Source organism: Frieseomelitta varia, unplaced genomic scaffold (assembly GCF_011392965.1).
Source record: "Frieseomelitta varia isolate USP_RPSP 00005682 unplaced genomic scaffold, Fvar_1.2 scaffold_822, whole genome shotgun sequence".
NCBI lineage: Eukaryota > Metazoa > Arthropoda > Insecta > Hymenoptera > Apidae > Frieseomelitta > Frieseomelitta varia.
The window spans coordinates 79,786-99,850 of record NW_025110615.1 but is presented as its reverse complement, the minus strand read 5'-3'; the positions used below and the strand labels follow the sequence as shown (position 1 = coordinate 99,850).

General features: G+C 34.6%; 6 protein-coding genes across 10 annotated transcripts in view; 2 read left to right on the top strand and 4 right to left on the bottom strand.

Moving 5' to 3' along the window:
• The window catches only part of LOC122536336 (disintegrin and metalloproteinase domain-containing protein 10-like), a 72,945-nt gene extending 67,835 nt beyond the window's left edge, over positions 1–5,110 (top strand). For 4 of the 5 annotated variants that reach the window (XM_043668635.1, XM_043668633.1, XM_043668636.1 and 1 more), the window contains one exon: positions 196–5,110. In XM_043668635.1, the coding sequence (XP_043524570.1) occupies positions 196–1,260 (1,065 nt within the window). In that variant the 3' untranslated portion in view covers positions 1,261–5,110. The remainder of the gene's footprint in view (positions 1–195) is intronic. The other variant, XM_043668637.1, reaches the window with a different exon arrangement.
• Positions 5,111–6,751, bottom strand: LOC122536345 (meiosis-specific nuclear structural protein 1-like). The gene is made up of 5 exons (XM_043668652.1): positions 6,449–6,751; positions 5,872–6,371; positions 5,613–5,810; positions 5,375–5,513; positions 5,111–5,306 (listed from the first exon to the last, which is right to left on the bottom strand). Exons 1-5 carry the CDS (start codon positions 6,702–6,704, stop codon positions 5,137–5,139), a joined length of 1,263 nt encoding a protein of 420 aa, XP_043524587.1. The 5' UTR covers positions 6,705–6,751; the 3' UTR covers positions 5,111–5,136.
• Positions 6,752–6,800: 49 nt separating this feature from the next.
• On the bottom strand, positions 6,801–9,795 carry LOC122536339 (ATP-dependent RNA helicase abstrakt). Its single transcript, XM_043668643.1, has 10 exons — positions 9,578–9,795; positions 9,219–9,489; positions 8,789–9,134; positions 8,566–8,699; positions 8,326–8,482; positions 8,075–8,237; positions 7,697–7,997; positions 7,470–7,619; positions 7,218–7,400; positions 6,801–7,107 (listed from the first exon to the last, which is right to left on the bottom strand). Exons 1-10 carry the CDS (start codon positions 9,608–9,610, stop codon positions 6,971–6,973), a joined length of 1,875 nt encoding a protein of 624 aa, XP_043524578.1. The 5' UTR covers positions 9,611–9,795; the 3' UTR covers positions 6,801–6,970.
• Positions 9,796–10,123: 328 nt separating this feature from the next.
• LOC122536337 (spermine oxidase-like) lies at positions 10,124–17,194 on the top strand. The gene is given in 12 exon segments (XM_043668639.1): positions 10,124–10,640; positions 10,766–11,027; positions 12,843–13,056; positions 13,140–13,373; positions 13,499–13,630; positions 13,710–13,909; positions 13,999–14,122; positions 14,186–14,292; positions 15,234–15,400; positions 15,483–15,943; positions 16,015–16,746; positions 16,812–17,194. Coding segments are annotated over 12 exon segments (2,910 nt in total). The 5' UTR covers positions 10,124–10,492; the 3' UTR covers positions 16,941–17,194.
• LOC122536347 lies at positions 11,033–12,698 on the bottom strand. The gene is made up of 7 exons (XM_043668656.1): positions 12,546–12,698; positions 12,230–12,473; positions 11,977–12,172; positions 11,774–11,901; positions 11,515–11,697; positions 11,288–11,457; positions 11,033–11,223 (listed from the first exon to the last, which is right to left on the bottom strand). The coding sequence occupies exons 1-7, from the start codon at positions 12,557–12,559 to the stop codon at positions 11,091–11,093; spliced, it is 1,068 nt and encodes a 355-aa protein (XP_043524591.1). The 5' UTR covers positions 12,560–12,698; the 3' UTR covers positions 11,033–11,090.
• Positions 17,163–19,708, bottom strand: LOC122536341 (possible lysine-specific histone demethylase 1-like). Its single transcript, XM_043668645.1, has 8 exons — positions 19,390–19,708; positions 19,057–19,312; positions 18,409–18,622; positions 18,098–18,334; positions 17,897–18,028; positions 17,583–17,785; positions 17,396–17,516; positions 17,163–17,330 (listed from the first exon to the last, which is right to left on the bottom strand). Exons 1-8 carry the CDS (start codon positions 19,589–19,591, stop codon positions 17,184–17,186), a joined length of 1,512 nt encoding a protein of 503 aa, XP_043524580.1. The 5' UTR covers positions 19,592–19,708; the 3' UTR covers positions 17,163–17,183.
• Between the last annotated feature and the right edge of the window lie 357 nt (positions 19,709–20,065).

Genomic DNA, 20,065 nt, shown 5'->3' with positions numbered 1-20,065 from the left:
TTTGCTAGTTGAACGTCGTCGTATTTAATTCCATTAATTATGAATCCATCGCGATTATATAGGCCAGTACGCTGACCGGTCATCAGTATCGTAGTTGATTGTCATCGCTAAGTCAACACCCGCAACGGTAGAACACGCCGCACCGTGGTTATCTGTCATGTTAACAAACTAACGACTTGTTCCCTTGAATTTTAGGTGGCGAGCATGCGATTGCTGGGCAAACGACCGGACCTGAAACTCAAGTCAGTCACGATAATACACAGCTCGACGACGGAGACGGTGCGTCTGCCGCCAGAGGGGACGGAGGGGGTGACGGTGCACCCTCCGGCTGTACGCGCAAAGCTTCCGCTCAGCAGAAAGGTCAGGGAGAAGAGAAGACACCGGAAGCATAAGGACTCGCACGGGAACGCGGACAAGACCGGCAAGGATCCGTCGAAGAAGAAGAAACAGTCGCAGTCGCAGGCGAAGAGGACGCCGGCGACGAACGCGGCTGAAGATCTTCCTAGAAAGAGATCGGCGGACGCGAGCACCGCGACGGTTCAAGAGAGCAAGAGGAAGAAGTCGTTCCCGAGCCGGGACAAGCAGACCACCAATGGCAATTCGGGCAACGCGGACAACGAGAAAAGGAAGCGCAAGAAGCAGCACAAGAAGGAGGTGATCGATTACTCGGCGATACAGGCGGAGAAGGAAACCGAGCCAAACGCCGACCCCAAGAGCAAAGTTCGTTCCTGGTTGTTGGCGTCGTCTCAGTGCCGACCGGAAACTGGCCGAAGCGGAAACGCGGCCGGTTTACCGAAAAGCAAGTCGACGCCTGTCGGTTTGACCGGTGCAGGAGCCAGGCTGCCTGCAACCAGGCAGCAGCAAGTGGCTCTGAGAAGACCCACAGAGACCAAAGAGGCGAAACTAACAGCGAACTCGGTGGCAAGAAAGGAAAGGGCGAAGCTGCAAGTGGTCTACAAACCGCCGTTCAGGTTCAGCGTGAAGCTCCGAAAGTCGGACAAAGTGGCGCAGGTGCCCGCTGTGGCGGCGAACGCGACGCACGCCGCCGGCAGGCCGAAGCTTCCGCGGACCGGTGTTCTGTTAAGGACGGCGAAAAAGAAGGACAGAGTCAGAATCGGCAGGGCCAGACAAATAGCGCCTACAGGAATCGGAAACAGTGCGGGTGATTTACCTGAACCGGCCAATTCTGATCTCCATACCGTTCCTTCCGATCTCGAAGTGCTGCTGTCCGAGAGCGAGTTTCTCTTCTCGGACACGTGACCACGATAAATAAAGTCAGAGACCGTTTAGATCTCCGTTTATTATAGAAGAATCTTTTTTAGGAGAAGAGACCCGTGTCGAAGGAATCGATGCGTCGAAGAATCCCGTCCGCCAAAGTCGCCAAGGATAGGTACACAGGTGAAATATACCTTTACATGCCATCCCGTGTGGTTCGGCCTTCGTTTCGCTAATGATGAATATTAAAAACTGTCGAGTTCGAGTCGATCGTTGTCGAGGAACGTCCGACGGAATAAAAAAAAAAAAAAAGAAAAAGAAAAAGAAAAAGAAATCAAAAGAAAAGAAAGAAAAGAAGATATTTATCATCAGTGAAATCGAACATCGAAGAACCAAATCGTTTTATCGCATTAGTCTAATGGCTGCTGGGCGTGTTTTCGTAAAACGTTGACGCAACCCCAAAATGAGCTTCTTCCGTTTCTCTACTGTGCTGGAATTTATTTTTTTATCGGTACGTATAACGAGGAGCACACGCATATACATATACGGCGTACGCTTTCGCTCTTTTTCACGTCTTCCTAGAGATAAGACGACGGTCTGTCGTGTACATTCGGAATAAAAAAGACAAATTCACCGTCGTGAATCATCGTGTGCTGTTATAGTAGTCGAAACGATCGCGAAACGATCCGCGTTCTATGGAAGTGCTAGCTGAACGATCCAAGCCAAGTTTTCTTCTTCCAAAGAAAAGGGGCCAAATTTCACTTAAAGGGGAGGAAGGAAAGAAAGAAACTAACCGCAACTAACGCACTGTGCATCGACACGTGACGCGGCACAAGGAAATCAAATCGCAGACCTATTTTCGCCTCTCGATGGGGGGAAAGCGCGCAGAAACGTTCGTTCTTTCACCGAAAAAATCGACCGAGACACACACCGATTCGTTTGCAATCGCAGTTTTTAGCGAGTTCAGGGATCAGCGTTCGATCGATGCGAAAGGCGACTTTCAGAGTGATGTATCGTCTTATTTACGGACGAATAAGGGAGAGAAAGGAAGAAAGAGTGCGAGAGAGAGAGAGAGAGAGAGAGAGAGAGAGAGAGAGAAAGGGTGTGAAAGAGAGAAATAACTTAAAACTGTTACTATATCGTGCCTATCGTACACCGCTGTTCGAAACTTGGAGAAAGAATCTTACAATCCAGAAGGAGAACTTTCTTTTGATTTTTCCTTTTTGGCGATGATTTTTCGTGAAACAAGCAGAAAGTCAGCAGACATACGACTTGCTAGCGAATTCGTGATCTTTTAGAAGCTTCTCTGAAGAAGAAAGAGACAAAAAAGGAAAAGAAATTCGTTCGGGAAATATATAAATCGCGGCTGATAGCTGAAGCTAGTCTGTCCTTTCGAAGTTTCTTTGAAAAATCAACAACTTGTCGTCAACTTGGCTACTTTCTGCCTGCACTTGCTGTTGTTAATCTAACGTACTATTCTCATGGTTCCTACTCACCGGCAATTCCTAACCGCGGTGTAAAACCAGCCGGATTATTTGCATTTCCAATGGAATAAGTGATGGCGAGACTCTCGTCGAGCTGTTTATATTTTTGAGACTGTAATTAAGAGATACGAGAATCAACGACACGCGTTCTCCGCTGTGTGTTTCTATGAGTTTGCATTTCTCTCAGAGTGTCTATCAGAGATTGTCCACGCTACTACAGGAAAAAGAAAAAAAAAAACGATCGTAGTTTAATCGTACTCAGATGATTTACCATTCATTACTATTGTGCGGTGCTATTAGTCAATATTGCTTAACGACGTCGAAACGATTCTATGCCCGTCGAACATTCCCAGTCGCTTCGAATCTCTTTTTTTTTTTTTTCTCCGTAACGCACTCGAGTCTGAAGTTCCTCTCATTTCGCTCGTTCTACGTAATCTACGTATTTAATTCTTACACTAACGTTTGTTAATGTTACTTGTTATTTGCTTCGAATCATTCCGCCACCATAGAAATGGTGTTTGCTCCGGCGCATTCAGTTACTTTGATCCACCGTCTGAAGATCTTATTGCTCGCAAGTGTTGTCTGGTTTCGTGAAAGAACTTCTGGAGAAACTTGCGAGAATTATACGTTACAAAACGCTTGTATCGTCGTTAAGACGCTGGAAGAGAAGCATCACGATTGGTCTCGAGTTGACGAAGAGCAACAAGAAATTTCTGACCAGATTCGTTAACGTTAAGGAACGGAGGTGGGCAAAGATCGATCTTTTCGTTGTTCGTTTGTTAAAAAAAGAAAAAAGAAAAAAAAATACTGCTATAACGTATCGTACAAGAGGGAATCACGCGTTAAAAGGATCTTGTGAAACATAACGCGAAAGAACCATCGAGACACGCTTCGTTTGCCCACCTCTTATTTTAAAACCAGTAGAATATTTTTCCGGTTGCTGCGAACAAATGAACAACAAATCCGCTTGTGTGTATACATACGTGCGTACATGTACTTAAATCGTAAGGATATGTGATTTTACTTTTACGTGAATTTATATACACGTTATACAACGTACGCGTGCGCGAGTCACGATCGAGTCTCACCAAACTGAGAAAGGATTCGATCGTTTCGATCTCGTCTTACGCGATTGATATTTAATTAACCCATTGGCCTAATATTATGTATAAGCGGTCACGTTAGTAGTGTAAAATCCGATATTTATCGAACGAGACGGAAAGTTAATGTTACTACACCGTTCTCAATCGATTGAAAAGTTCTCTGTCTTTCATCCGCCTCTTTTCTCCTCGAGAGAAGTTAGAAGAAGACGCGTGAGAAAGTTGCGCCGAAGTGAAAAAAAAACGGGAAACAATAGCGAGTGAAATCGTAGGCGAATGGGTTATTTAAGGAATTGTGATTTTACTTTTAAGACCAATCTGTGTTAAATTCGTGAACTTGACCGGTTCTGAGCCAGTGGCCATGTCGCCTAATTCCCTCGTTATTCGCTTGGACACTTTTCCTTGAAATTCTCTCGGCAGACGTTTCAGCTCGCTGAAAGGAAGAGCCCGTAGATATCAGAGTCATTCGTCGAAATGCAATTCGACACATGGAGACATAGATTTTACATAGCGTGTAACAAGGAACAAAAGATAAATAGAGAAGCTATAGTAACATTCCAGTTCGAACGTTTCACGATCATCACGATCATCTATTGAACGACGATCTTCCGAGAAGAGGATATCTCTCTACGATCTCAGGAATGCACGAGTTTATTTTTTTTTTTTTTTTTTCGAATATTATCCGTTTCCAAGTATACAATGAGTTTTAACGATAGGTATGTTAATTTAGTTGCTCGTCATTGAAAAGAGAGGTAAACGATCGACCGATCAAATTAGTTTGTAAGCGACTATGGCGACTAGCCAGTCACCGAGAAAAAAAACTAACGTTCGTACTTATATATATATATATAGTCATTCCTAACGCTCGAGTGTTGCTTGTTTTGCTACTTCCGACCCCTTCTTTTTCCATGAAAACATTGAACAAAGAGAGAAGCAAGAAAGAAATTGAAACGTAATCTCTTTGATGTTAAACCCAATGACGATCGTTAAATTGGAAGTCGTTTGTAAATGGAAGGGGTAAAGGGTAGAAGAGAGATCGCTCGAGAGTTGCCTCGATTGCCAAGAAAAATCCGATCGGCAGAACGAAACTCGTTAGTTAGCTGTTCCCGTCCGATTTTTCGATACTGGACACGCCCGAGGCGAGACTGTTAATTTATCACGTACTCTTAATATCCGATATAAGATGGGGCTGCTGTATTTTTACACGGACTTTGTATAAATGACGAGAGCCGCAAGAGCCGCGAGAGCAACGTTTTTCGCGCATCATCATGTATATACCTGTATACCAATAAATAGCCGTAGAATTAAAAATTTTATTTCATCTTCAGCGTTGCTATTTATAAAGGCAGAACCATGTCCTTTACCACCTGTGACTTTAATTTTTCAAGAGCAGACTCCGAATGACACTTGATCTTACATTTCTCATCGTCATCGATGTTAGTTTCCTTCGAGCGTCGCATTTTATTTTGCTCTATAATCTCTCGCAATTCATTTCCATACTGAGCAACTAAAAATAAAATGTGTGGTAAATTCTACTCGTTTTCGTGCTAACAATAAATGACGACATATACATACCTTTTTCACGTCGCGTTCGCTCCTTTAGTCTCTCCTTTTCCTCCTGTTTCTTTTGTTCGTCGGCCAAGTACTTGGTGAAAGCAGCATCGATTGCACATTCCTTCGCTTTCCTTTCGGCCACAGCTATCCGAGTTCTTGCCTAATTAATTCCACGACATTTAATAATCATTTATTCTATTCACAACACGCGACAACCATGCGGAGAAAAAAATGTAATGCAATGCAACCACAATTTTACCATTTCTTGTAAAAGTTCTCTCGCAGTATGTTTCTTTCTCGATGCCTCTTTAATCGCTTCGCTTGCACGTTCGTGTTCTTTCTCCGCCAAATATAATTCCCTGCAAATTTCTTCCCGTTCCACTCGTTTACGTTCCTCCTCCATCAATTTGCTCATCATTTTCTCCAACATACTGTCCTTCGTTGCTTGGGTGTCAATCTAAAACGCGTCATCGAGATAAAATTAAAAGTGTCAAAATAAATCAACGCCTTTGTAGAACCTTTCCTTCAGCTTCCCTCTTTTGTAAAGCTTCCCTTTTGGCGATGATTCGCGCAGTCTCGTCGTGCTCCTGCCTTAGAATTTCCCTCCTCTTTTCCTTCCAAAACTGTCGAGCCTTTAAAAATGCATCCCTCTCAGCTTGCAACAAAGCAGCGATTCCTGTCTTCCTCTTTTCCGCTTCCGAATTTTCCTCGTGCAACGTCACGCCAACTTCCTCCATTATTTTTCGCTCGCGGTGCTTCTCCTCTTCTTTCTCGCGCAGCCTACGTCGATTATCTATCATCTGATTTTGCAGATCCCTTTGGTAACTTAATTTCTTCTGCTGCTGCTTTAGTTCGAAGTCTTCGCTGACATCCCACGGGCTAGAAGTTTGTATCTGTTCGTCCTGCGTTTTCTTTTCCATCACTTCAGCTTGTATCTTCTCGAAGACCTCGTCGGACATACTACGCGGGGTGGCAGATTTTATTTTTCTACTCTTGAGCGATTCTTGCAACTCGATGTCTGCATCATGTGAGTAAACGCATAATTAATAACTTTATAGTGATCCATTTATTTTTAAGAGAAATTGTTGCCCTTACGTTTACGACGTGCAAGTTCCTCAGCTAGTCGTTGCCTGCGTTTAAGTTGCCGAATTTTCAGATCAGTAGCTGTCTCGGCGCGTTGCAATTTCTCCGCTTCCAATGTTTCTTTACGTTCAATGTGCTGTTGACGTAATTGCCGCTTCTTTTCGGCACTTTTCTCCATCAACCTTCGCCGCTCCTCCATCTCTTCAGCTTTTTTATTTTTGATTCTTGCAAAATCGTTGTCCCCTTTTCCATTTTGCTCTCGAATCATCGCTCGATTCAATTTGAATAAAAAGTTCGTTGAAAAATTATCGTTTCACGCATCACCAGCCAAATTAACAGATGGAGAAAACATAAAAGCATCACGTTTAAAGAGACAAAGAGTGTATTTATTTTTCATAATTTTTCTTTTTTTTTTTAATTACAAATACAAATTTCACAGTACTATTTACAAAATCGACGTCTAATAGAAAATAAAATACTGTACAAAGAAAACATTACAAAAATATGTACAAAGTTACGTTTGAAGTTACGTATTTAATAATCAGCTGCATTGCTAGCCAGGTAATCACGACGTCCAATGTTCGATGCTTGTTTGTTTTGGATAGCTTCCAGTTTGGGGCACTCTGTGATTCTGTGACCAAGACCACCGCAGTAACTGCATCCACGCTCGTCTAAAATGTAATGAAAAAAACATAATAACATACACATAACATGGTTTAGTTTCTTCATTTTAATAGAAAAAAAAAAAGAAAGATATAAATATAACAATGAATTATTTTACCTCCTAAATTGAGATATTTCTCGTTCTCTGAACAAAGCTCCAGCAAGAATGGTGGAACCTTTTGCTTCGCTTCCATGAGCAAATGTTTAAGATCCAATAACACGGATTCGTCATTTGCTTTATTAATAAACGTTGTCGCTATTCCAGTCCGTCCAGAACGTCCAGTCCTTCCAATTCTGTGCACTGCACACCAAAATTTATTACTTAAGTAATTCATCATTGGTAGCTCATAACAGAAACATACTAAGTTACCATAGTTTTCAACATCGTCTGGCATATCGTAATTTATAACGTGTTGTACATCGGCAAAATCCAGACCTTTAGATGCAACGTCCGTTGCAACCAACACATCTTTCCGACCTTCGCGGAAAGCTTCTACAGAACGCGATCTTTCTTCCTGATCTGTGAAAAATTACACAACTCAAACATACTGAGTAACATACTTGATAAAATGATATTTCAATGAAAGTTGAATGTACCTTTTCCACCGTGTATCGCTACCGCTTCAACACCCTTTAATAATAGATACTCGTGAATAGCATCAACGTCTTGCTTCTTCTCTGCAAATATCAGTACAGGTGGTGGAGTTTTTTGTAAGCACTCTAGGAGATACACGATTTTAGCTTCTTGCTTCACGTATTCAACTTCTTGTATTACGTTCATAGACGCTGCGCCTGCACGACCAACATTAATTGTCACAGGTTTTACTAAAGCAGAACGTGCAAAATTTTGAATCTTCTTTGGCATAGTTGCAGAGAATAACAACATTTGTCTCTGGCCCTGCATGAAATATGCTCAAATATAGTACAAACATTTTAATATATTAAAAAATATCGTAGTAAAGTTTGTATGTTTACCCTAAAGAACGAGAAGATGGTTCGCACATCTTCTTCAAAACCCATGTCAATCATACGATCGGCTTCATCCATGCAAAGATAACGACACACACTAAGTTTTACCATCTTTTTATCTAACATGTCCATCAGTCTTCCAGGAGTTGCCACCATAATGTGTACACCTCTGTAGTAAAATATTAAATGATATTACACATTGCAACAGAAATATTAGAATGAAAATTCGAATATCAAACTACTAGTAGAATACTTGCTTGTTAATAACTTCTAAAGATTCTGATACAGGCACACCTCCAATTGCTAAACAGCTACGTATTTCGGGACAACCTGCCTGTCGTAAACTATTCGTATAATGTCGAATAATATCGTAAGTTTGTTTCGCTAATTCTCGAGACGGACAAATGATTAAGCCTGAAAATAATAGATGCAAATTATGATACTTTTAATTATGATAGTATTTTATTGTCCACAATATCAGAATGTAATCTTCATACCATATGGTCCTTCATTTCTTATGAATGGCATAGCCACTTCTTGTTCTAGACAAAACATTATAATAGGCAAAACAAATACCAATGTTTTACCACTACCAGTGAAAGCAATGCCAATCATATCGCGACCAGATAATCTACAATAAAAAGAAAAATTTGTATAGTATTTTGTATAGTACAAAAAAAAAAATGAATGAAATTATACAATAAATAAATGTAAACTAACACTGTTGGTATTCCTTGGACTTGAATTGGTGTTGGCTTAACAATACCTTTCTGTTCTAAACCGTTCAATATACCTCTATGAAACTTCATCTCTTTAAAGCTTTTCAGCGGTGGCGGGACATCATCTCCCTCAACTAAAATCCTAAGTTTTCTCCTAATTCTTTCATGCCGGGCTTCTCCTGCAGCAAGCACTGCTCTTGGAGGTCTCCAACTAGTCTTTATTGGCTCATCATATTGAATACCCTTTGCCAATTCCGCTACACCCATTAAAGCTTTATTTTCTGTTACACTCTCAAGAATCTTTTCTTCTTCCTTCAACTGTTTCTCCATAGCGCTTTCCTTCTTAGCTGGAATATTTCATCAATTAATTTATTTTTTTATCATAAAATAGTTTGTTTTTTTTTTTTTTTGAAAGACACATATACACTTACCTTCTGCCAATTTTTTCAATTCAGTATGCTGATCCAATAAGGAAATGTTTGACTTCCTTCCCCACACTTCATCATCATCATCTGCGTCATCTTTCTCATTTTCACTGCTACTTTTTCCAATAATACCAGCAGCCGCTTCATCCTTAAGCTGTCCAAATTTACCAAGCTTAATTAGTTGCTGCTTTTTACGCTCTTTAACTGGCACATAAGGAACATAATCATCATCTGTTTCTAAAGTACTGCCCTCTCTGTCTTCCTCTCTTCTGTACTTCTATAATAAACAATACTTATTAATTTACTAGTTGCTAAAATTGGAAATCATTATTTAAGTGATTATTAATGAAAAAAGGGAAACTAACCTTTCGTGGCAAATCTTCTCTGTCTTGCGCCATTTTTGCACAATTATTAAACAGATTAATTAATTTAATTTAATTTAATTTTAGTCTAAGATTCAAGAGAAATTCAAATGAATAATTAATATATTCACATATTTGTTTTTTCAATATTATTAAAGAAAACACTGCAACAAAATCGTATAATGGAAACAATGAAACCCCTTATCTACGAAGATGCTGTCACCTATCAACTCCATCTAGAAATACCAAGCAAGATAAATGCTTCTTTATTTATCGACCGAATTTTAATTTCAGCCAATGTTTTAACTGAATTTAATAGATGGCAATAGTTATTTATTCTATTATTACTTGATAGACAAGAATGGTGTGAAACAATGATATATCCAATTGTAAGCGTAAAAGACAAGGAGTATACATTCGGCAATAAAGACAGGAAAATTTCATCGTTTTATCGTCATGTGGCGCTAGTGTTTTGATGGATTAAATTTTTATTCGTAAGAAAAACTAATTACATAAAACGAATTAATTTTTGAACTTGATTGCGCTTTATTAATGAAATTCTAAGCTTCATTTACAAAATGTATATATGATGATCCTCAAATTCTATTCAATAGATCAAAGTACTATTCTATTGCGTCAATGAAATTTCATATTATTTGATTTCGTAGCGCTATAGATTTCGTAGCGCTATAGATTTCCGAGCTCTGGAATCAGCTGATCAGTACAACACGAACCGATGCTGCATTGAACACGTTTTTTAACAATTTATATGTTCAAAAATTTTTTCAAATACTAAGATAACATATAATGAGATATTAATATGTGATATCATATCATTATAGTTATATAACGACGTTATATTAGTATATTAATTTCAATTCATACTTTAAATGAATAATTAGTTATTAATTCAAAATAATGTTTAAAGAAACAAAAATAATAATTATTGGAGCTGGAGCTGCAGGTATTGCCGCAGCGGCTAGATTAATGAAAAAAGGATTGGAAAACATCATAATCCTTGAAGGAAAAGATCGAATTGGTGGCAGAATAAATACAGTCGAATTTTGTAAGTAAATTATTCTTATTTAAACATTTATTAAGCATTTCTATACAAAAACGCAATTTTTATTGAATAAGATAGAAAAAAATACATGTGTATTATTAAAACAATTATATTCTTATATTTTTCAGCGGATAATGTTGTGGAATTAGGAGCACAGTGGGTTCATGGTGAAGAGGGGAATATTGTTTATAAACTTGCTTCCCCTCATAAGTTATTAGATTCCTCAAAATGTTTTAATGAGTACGATAAACATGTATTTATTACTGCAAAAGGGGAAATCTTCTCAAAGAAAGAATCTGCAGAAACCTTTAAAATATATTATGATATTTCTGAAAATATATCAGATGATATATATAATTCAGAATCATATGGGGAATATTTTATGAATAAGTAAGTATACAAATAGATTAAATATATTATCTGTTATGTATAAAATTGAAATATTATACAAATTCATCTTGAACATTTCTTTAGAAGAATATTGTCAATAAATGCATCAATATCACTTTCTCTAAACCATGCTTGCAAAGTTGGATGTAAATTTGCTGTTGCAACTGCAAAAACTTCTTTATCAGAAACTATACACCTAAAAAAAAAAAGAAATATTTATGTAAATAGATCAGTAAAAATAGTAACTTTGATAAACGTACCTTACACGAGAATTAATGCATTGATTTCTCACATATTCATATCTTAAAAGAGAGTATATATATCTTATGTATTTTGCATCTAACTTATTTTGATCTTCAATATAGACTTTCCTAATATTACTTATTCTTTCCATATATCCTTGTGTTAATATAGGTATAATAAAATTCACCTAAAAAAAAGTTAACAGTTAAATTAAGTTAAATCTTTTAATCTAAAGCTCTTTTACCTGTTTAAAACAATCATCTATAAATTCTTCAGCTCTATCATATACATAATTTTCCTGTTCTTGAAGTATGAGAACTCCAATTTTGGGCTCTTTAGATCTGAATATTTTTGCTACATGTTGTGCAATTTCTGAACCATCATCAGCAAATGTTAACATAACTATACAGCCATATGATTTTTTACTCTGTCAAAAAAATAAACAAAAGATGTTAATTTACTGATCTAAAAGCACATAATTCTGCTCCAATATTTTACAATACCTTCTTTAAATTGTCTTGTATAACACGATCAGATACTGCTTTATGTTTTTGTATATTGTGTACAAAATTGATTGGAGTTAATACTAATGGAGCTTTTGGTATACTTCTTGGTCTTAACAAAGCTGATTCTACACAGATAGAAATTTTCATGTAAACTAAATTGAAAACATAGTTACTTTTATGATACATAAATGTTATGATACCATCTGTAGTAGTTCTTTGTGATATTTCATCAATTAAATCTGTAATATTATCCTTTATTTGATTAATTATATCAAGACGATGTATTCTTTGTAACGTATGTAAAATCTTATCTATAGTTGCATCAGTATGTTGCACATAAGCCAATAATACATAATAAGTTGGATCTTGCAATCCTTTAAAGTCATAATCTATGCACTGTAACAAAAAAAGTTAAAGAAAAGTTTAAAGGAATAGAGACTTAGATATACATACTCGTATTTGTTCCATTGTTAAACCCATATATGCAGCAAATTCTTGCCATCCACTGTAAGTTTTGCCTGTGGCAGTAGAACTTAATAATAAACATATATTTTGCAAAGTAGTTCTTCCAATCTGTTCAAATAAATAAGAGGCATGAATTTGTGCTGTAGCTCTTTGAATATTTAGTGTTAAAATATCTAAATTTGGAGGACCATCAACTTCTCTCCTCAATTTCTCCAATTCAGGATCAGCATTACTAAAATACAAAGTTTTATATATAAACAATTTTTTTCTTCAAAAATATAGTCAATTTAGAAATAATTCTTACCCTTTTGCAAACATATTTATAAAATATATATAATTTATATTTTTATATCACATTCTTTATGAAAAGATATGAATCGTTCATAATTTATAACATAATATAATATTATAAAGACACAATATAAGAAATTGTATTTAATAGTATACAAGTTTTAATAAATACACTATAGTTTTCTTTTGTCGTTTCAAGGTTGATGATCAACATCCGGCTTGATTTTACCGCTAAAATTCAAATACTTATATTTAAAATTTCGATCATTCTAACGAGAAACTGAATTATGTTATAAATTAAATATTTCAGATTTTATAAAATATTTGATGAAAATCCTTTTACTAGTCGCGATAAAGCCGAACAGTTACTAGATTGGATGCATAAATTTGATAATTCCATTCAGTGTAGTGATTCATGGTTTGATGTTTCTGCAAAAAAAATTAATAATTATTGGACTTGTGATGGAGATCTTGTACTTAATTGGAAGGATCGTGGCTACAAAACATTATTTGATTTACTATTTGTATGTACATCTTTATCAATAATAACTACAGTATATCTATATATACATATGTAAAACAATAATTTATTCTTTTTTTGCTTTAGCAAAAAATACCAAACACAGAAAGTAATCTGCCAATAATGGAAAAAATAGAATTTAATAAAAATATTGAAAATATTGATTATACTTCGAATAATAATATAATTGTAAAAACCAAAGATGATTCAAAATATATAGCATCTCATGTTATATTTACTCCATCTCTTGGTGTTCTGAAAGAGAAACATGCCACAATGTTTACTCCACTTTTGCCTGAAAAGAAACAACACGCAATAAAGGCAAGGTTTAATAGTAATAAATAATATGGGAATTTTTCTACTTAATTCAAATTTCTCTACTTCTCTACTTAATTCTCCACTTGGTGTACATTTAATTCAAAATATAATTGCAATATGTTATTTAGGGTTTAAATATTGGAACTGTAAATAAAATATTCTTGGAATTCCCACATAGATGGTGGCCAGAAGAATGTGCAGGTTTTAGTTTAATATGGTCCAAGGAAGATAAGGAAGAATTTATTAAATCTTATGGACAAGTATACAGTTACAGTTTTTAATATTGATACACAACACCAATAATAGTCTTTTTAAATGTATTAACCATACATAATTCAGGAATATGAATGGCTGTGTGATGTGTTTGCATTTATTTCTGTGGATTACCAACCAAGAGTATTATGTACATGGATCTTTGGTAAATTTGCAAGACACATAGAACTACTTACTGATAATGACATATCTGATGGACTATATTTATTACTAGAAATGTTTTTGAGTAAAACATATAATATTTCGAAATTTGATCAAATGATTAGGTAATCATTTAATGATTTCTTATTATTCCTGTTATTCTAATATTCTTTTCTTATTATTCTAATCATGATACGTATTGTATTATTTGTAGATCGTCGTGGTATACTGATGAATTTTTCCGTGGATCGTATTCTTTTAAGAGCATAACAACTGAAAAACTAAATGCAGAAACTAAAGATTTATCTGAACCTATTGTAACAGCTGATGGAAAACCTGTACGTATTTCTTTTAATTGAATTATGGGAAAAAAGGTTTTAAAAATTTTATTTATTTAATAGATAATTCTTTTTGCCGGAGAAGCCACACACGAACACTATTATTCTACTGTGCATGGCGCAGTTGAAACGGGTTTCAGAGAAGCTGATAGAATAATAGATTTTTATAGGTAAATTGTAATAATTTTCAATCTATAATTATTATTTGGGTTCTATTTGGAATATGGTAGTATGGTGTGAAGTAGTCTTTTTGATTACTTATTCTAGCTGAAATAAAAGGTTTTATTTGTGCATAATGATTCTGTGGATAATTATACTATAATTGATTCTAAGGTAAATTCATTTTTATGATCATTGCATGGCTTAAAAAATCCTATATGTGGTTTGATTTTTATTATGCATTATAATTTACATCTTTAAAATTATAATTTACACTCGCATTTTGTGAAATCGTACCAATTTAATTTTTAAATTTTAAAATTAGTAATTTAGCACAAAAATAATTTGACATTTTTCGTTTCACATTTTCTTTTATTAATTTCTTTTGTTTGTTTTCCAGTTTGAAAAAGTAGTTTGAATGAAACAACTAATTTATATTAAAAGCGTTTATATTGAATTATATATTCTATTTCTATTGATTAGCATGCTTCTTAGGCGGTTAAAGTCTCCGCTTTAACCAGAGCCAGGTTTCTTCATAAGGGATCACGGTAAATTAAATTAAATAAATAGATTTATTTGATGTTTCACATTATAGAAACATACCTTACGCTATTAATTTAATAAATAATTACTTATTGTTATTTTTAGTTCTTCAAAAAAAGAGAGATTTATATTTTAGTTTTATATTTAACAATAGATAAATAAAATGCATATATACATATATTTATCCTTACAATATTAATTTTTCTAATATTTATCTATAAGTAATAAACAAAAATTCTTTGTTAATTAAATTATATTCATTCTCAACAGAATATTACTATATTGTTGTATTTATTTATTCTTTAAATTTATAATGGTAATAATTTGTACATACACATTAAAAATTGGTAACAATTGTTAAACAAACAATAAAAATTTAATTTTGAAAAATACAATTCTGATCACGTAGAACACGTGGTTGGAGAAATGGATTCGATAAATTGGAAAGGCCGTTGAGTGCGTCAAACCAAAAAATATCAAGAACGAAACTTGTAATAATAGGTGCAGGCATTGCAGGATTGGCAGCTGCGAAAACACTAGAGGATGCAAATTTCAAAGATTATTTATTAATCGAAGGTAATTAAATTTTGAAGGGAAATTGAAGAAGGATTTGTATCCACGAAGAGAAGAGAATGATTTATTATTTACTTTCTCACAGCGCAAAGCGAAATCGGTGGTCGAATCCAATCTGCCCCATGGAATAAAGCTTGGATAGAATACGGGGCACAGTTTGTGCACGGTGATCAAAGTCAGTTAGCCCAATTATGTTATAAACATGATTTACTCTCAGACGTACAATGTCGAGATGGTCAAGGAATTTTCATTCGCAACAATGGTTGTAAAGTAGATGTAGCTTTAGTCGAAGAGATAGATGATCTCATTTGTAATACATTAGAAGATTGCGAGGATTATAAGGATAAAAATATTGAAATAGGTTGTGAAAATATCGATGCGGTTTTAAGAAATTCTCTCAACAAACATTTGCATAAAAAGAATGATCCGCTAGTAATAAGAACCATAAAGAAGGAAATTTTCGATTGGAATATTAGATTTCTTGCAATAGATAATGCTTGTTTCAGTCTTGACGAATTATCTACGAAATACTGGGGAAAATTTAAGGTAAATATTTCGATGTTAAAATTATTGTTCGAAAAAAAAAATGTAACAAATATAATATTCTTTTTTTATAGTTTGTTGGGGGTCCAGAACATCTTTCATTTAAATCTTGATATAAGGATTTACCCAAACTTATCGCCGATAGTTTGGGTAAAGGAAATTTACGTCTAAATACCTCTGTAGAATCAATCGAGTGGCAACAAAATGATTTCAATTCTCCGCTTATTTTAAATGTCTCCAAAAATACTCGTATTCTTGCGGATTGTGTAATAGTTACATGTTCCCTTGGTTATCTAAAAGAGAATTATAAGACTATGTTTATTCCATCCTTACCGAATCTCTTCAGCCAGGCAATCGAATGTTTAGGTTTCGGGTTAATAAATAAAGTTTTCCTCGATTTTGGGATTTCATGGTGGAAACCTAATACAAAAGGATTTCAACTACTTTGGAAAGAAGGTGTACGTTGCAATAAAAATCTGGCTGTATGGACTAGAGATCTGACAGGTTTTGATGTTTTACCTAATCACGAAGGTGTACTCCTCGGTTGGGTTGGTGGTCGTGGAGCTTATATTGTTGAAACTTTGAGCGAAGAACAAATTGCAATAGACTGTGAAAATTTACTTAAACATTATTTAAAATGTTATAAAATATCTCCAATAAAGAGATGCTTGAGAACACAGTGGAACGCGAATAAGTATATTCGAGGTAGTTATAGTTACATTACAACGAAATGTGACGCAAATGGCATTACGCCACGCAATCTGTCAGAACCGATATGGGGTAAACTAACAGAACATAATAATAAGGTAAGATTATCGAAACACTTGATTATAAAATAGTCGGTGCAATGAAAAAATTTATTTTATCTTAGGACGTGCCTATCATCATGTTTGCTGGTGAAGCAACACACGAAAATTTTTATTCTACGACACATGGTGCTTATGATACAGGAATAAAACAAGCACAAATTTTTTTACAGTATCACGTTGCTGAAAGTTAACTATACGTGACTTTGAATCTCTAGAGAAATATAAATGAAAGTAATTTGAAATATGTAAAACATACTTACGCACATTTTTTGTACATATGTATATGAAAATACATATGCATGCATTTTAAACTCGAAGTAAATCGAACATTTTTATATTTTATATTATATAATTGTATATATAATTTTGACTATTGTCATTTTTAAAATTATAATGAAGTTATATATCTGTAGTTCTAATCTAAATAAAATTTATTATTTTGTCATTGGACTTTTGTTTGTACTATTAAGTTTATCATAAAGACTTATTAATCTTTCAGCTTCTCTCCACCCAGAGCCAATCGCTCCATGTACTGTAGAGAAATAGTGTTCGTTAGTAGCTTCACCTCCAAATAAAATTACCTAGAAGAAACAAATGTAGTAACATAAGCAACACTGTATTTATAAATTGTTCAAATCAAACTTACAGGTCTCCCCATTTTTATAATTGGTTCGGACAATTGCAACGCGCTAGAATTCGTTTTTATAGTTTCTATGCTCTGAAAACTATACGTACCACGGAAATGTTTATTTTGATACCACTTACTTCTACAAATAAAATGAATTTCGTCAGAAACAAAGATAAGAAGAACATACCAACTGCAAAAATGATACCTTATCATTGCTGTTGGTCTAGTGACATTATAATCTTTCGACAGCATATTATTTAACAGCTGTACTATTTGATCAAAAATTTCGTCATCAGTAACATCATCTATCAATCGCGCACCTTTTCCAGATACCCATATGAACAATAAACGAGGTTTGTGCTCGACAAAAAAGAAACCTATAGCATAAGGTATCCACCTTGTTTTTGGCTGTAAAAAGTAAAAATATGTTTTATTTTTATATTTACATAAAATTAAATTTATATATATATATATATATTTATTTATTTATTTATTTATAGCACAACTTTAAATTCTTACATTGCTGTCAAGCTTCTCCCTCTCTTCCTTAGTCCACAAAATTCTAAATCCTGCGTTATTCGTTTTTTTAGTGTTAAACCAAGTATCGTTGAACGCTAAAAATATTTTACAAGCATTTCCATATCCTAATCCCTAAAGTAAATAGTTAAATATCGCTAATCAAGTTAACTTTTATTAAATTGGAGAACACAGAAAACGTACTTTGATAGTTCTAATTTTCGATTCCGGTAATGGAGGATTAAACAGAGTTTCGTACTGTGCTTTAAGCACACCTAAGGAAGGCGTCATGATAACGTGATCGGCTATATATTCTTTTCCGTCGAGCGTTGTTACTTTCACGCTATTATCTTCACTGGAATAATCAACTTTCGTAACTTCGGCATTAAGTATCGTTTTGTTTAATACAGGTAACTCCTCCTCTGGATTTGGAAATTTTTTCTGTTTAAAAAATGTAAGATAAATGAAGATATTCAGCGAATAAGAAATAATATAATGAGATAAGAGGCACAAACCATTAATATATCAAGAATGGTACCATATCCTCGGTTCCTCCAATTTATTGCCTGATCACCCTCGGATATATTATACTCGAAATACGATTTTACCGCAATATCATACCAATTGTCAGCAGGATCGGAGCTGATCTGAAGTATATTGAAAAACCACAGTAATTCTTCCTGTAGCGTTTCATTTAATTCCGGAAATTTTTTAAAACAGTCTTTCAACCTAATGTAAATTCATTATACATCAATGTGTAAAATATATCTTAACACGTACGCATCACTTCAGATATGAATTCAGGACAATGGGTAATAATAAGTTAGGTTCGTTTAAATTCATTCCAAAGAAGATTCGTTATACGAAATCATAATTTGTAAGAATGAATTAAAAAAAAAAAAGAATTACTAAAAAATATAACTAACAAGAATTATTAAAAAAATTCTAATATATTTTAATTTCTTAATATAATGTTATTTAATACTTAATACTTCAGAAACGCTCTATTTCGCAATCTTTCAAATACTATGTAGACTGATTTATATAATGGTCAATTGCACTCAAATTTCTGATAAATCAAACAAATTACGAGATACGTTCGTCAGAATTTTTTATCCTGAGCACACTTGTGAAGCGGCGATATAAGAGCACGAAATTCGTACTTGTGTTCGATACATTCGCCAATGGATCGTTGGCACTTGTCACCCGTGAATTCCTCTATCTTGTCGAAATAAGTTAGGTAAGTATCCGTAATGTTTTTCGTAATTCTATTATCGATCAGCTCGCCGGTGGATGTATATACATCGTAGTTAATTGGTTCTGAATGATCCGTAATATTCAATGGAGCTACCAATTCGTATGCAACGTTTCCCTTTTCTCCATGAATCCATTGCGCGCCTAAATCAATTGCGTACTCGTCTACGAACGTAAATGAGCCGTTTCAATCTTGAATTTTGAATGCTGTATCATTATCTCGAAGTCGAAGCTGGACTCACCAAACTTTACTGTGTTCACTCGTCCACCGATTCGATTCTCGGCTTCCAAAATAATGATATTTTGAAAATCATTTTCGAGCAACTTCGCTGCAGCCGCGATGCCAGATGCGCCAGCACCAACGATCACTATACGCGGCGATTTGGTATCTTCAGAAATCGTGTCCGAGATCAGGCAAAATAGAAAGATCATGTAATAAAGCATTCTCGACAGTAAAATGAACTCTGTACGCACAAACTTTTATCAATTGACAAATTGGACATCTAGTTTTACGCAACGACTCTTATATATACTTTGCGCTCTTGCTCATAGTTTGCCTTTGTGAGGAAATAGTGGTAGTATCTGGAGCATGCAATTGGTAGTAATGACATAAGTTAGATAGCGATTAATAGAGGAAGATAATCAAATCATTTTTCTATAAATTACTATATAATATAACCTTAATACTATTTTTCTAACGCATTTTTATCACCTAAAAACTAATTCAAAAAGAGAAAGTGATTACTACCTGTTGTTATATTAGAAATAAAATAATAAAAGTTTTTTTGCCTAAACGTTACATTTACATTATTTGACTCTGTAAGGCTATGAATTTTAATGTTTTCTTTAAATGAACAATAAAATAAGATTATAAGATGTGATTTGAAAACGAAATGTTTTTGAGGAGCTCAAGAGACA

Excerpts from the sequence above, each read along its gene's own strand:
- LOC122536347 (XM_043668656.1), bottom strand. Across the intron at positions 11,902-11,976 it reads ACAAAGAACTACTACAGATG|AATCAGCTTTGTTAAGACCA; the intron begins GTATCATAACAT and ends CTATCTGTGTAG. Across the intron at positions 11,458-11,514 it reads TAGATGATTGTTTTAAACAG|GTGAATTTTATTATACCTAT; the intron begins GTAAAAGAGCTT and ends ACTTTTTTTTAG.
- LOC122536345 (XM_043668652.1), bottom strand. The coding sequence starts at position 6,704 with ATGATTCGAGAGCAAAATGGAAAAGGGGACAACGATTTTGCAAGAATC. Across the intron at positions 5,811-5,871 it reads AGAGGGAAGCTGAAGGAAAG|ATTGACACCCAAGCAACGAA; the intron begins GTTCTACAAAGG and ends GACGCGTTTTAG. Across the intron at positions 5,514-5,612 it reads GAGAACTTTTACAAGAAATG|GCAAGAACTCGGATAGCTGT; the intron begins GTAAAATTGTGG and ends GGAATTAATTAG.
- LOC122536341 (XM_043668645.1), bottom strand. The coding sequence starts at position 19,591 with ATGCTTTATTACATGATCTTTCTATTTTGCCTGATCTCGGACACGATT. Across the intron at positions 18,335-18,408 it reads CCATTCTTGATATATTAATG|AAAAAATTTCCAAATCCAGA; the intron begins GTTTGTGCCTCT and ends TTTTTTAAACAG. Across the intron at positions 17,331-17,395 it reads TTATAAAAATGGGGAGACCT|GTAATTTTATTTGGAGGTGA; the intron begins GTAAGTTTGATT and ends TGTTTCTTCTAG.
- LOC122536339 (XM_043668643.1), bottom strand. The coding sequence starts at position 9,610 with ATGGCGCAAGACAGAGAAGATTTGCCACGAAAG. Across the intron at positions 8,700-8,788 it reads GTCCAAGGAATACCAACAGT|ATTATCTGGTCGCGATATGA; the intron begins GTTAGTTTACAT and ends TTTTTATTGTAG. Across the intron at positions 8,238-8,325 it reads TCTTTAGAAGTTATTAACAA|AGGTGTACACATTATGGTGG; the intron begins GCAAGTATTCTA and ends ATTTTACTACAG.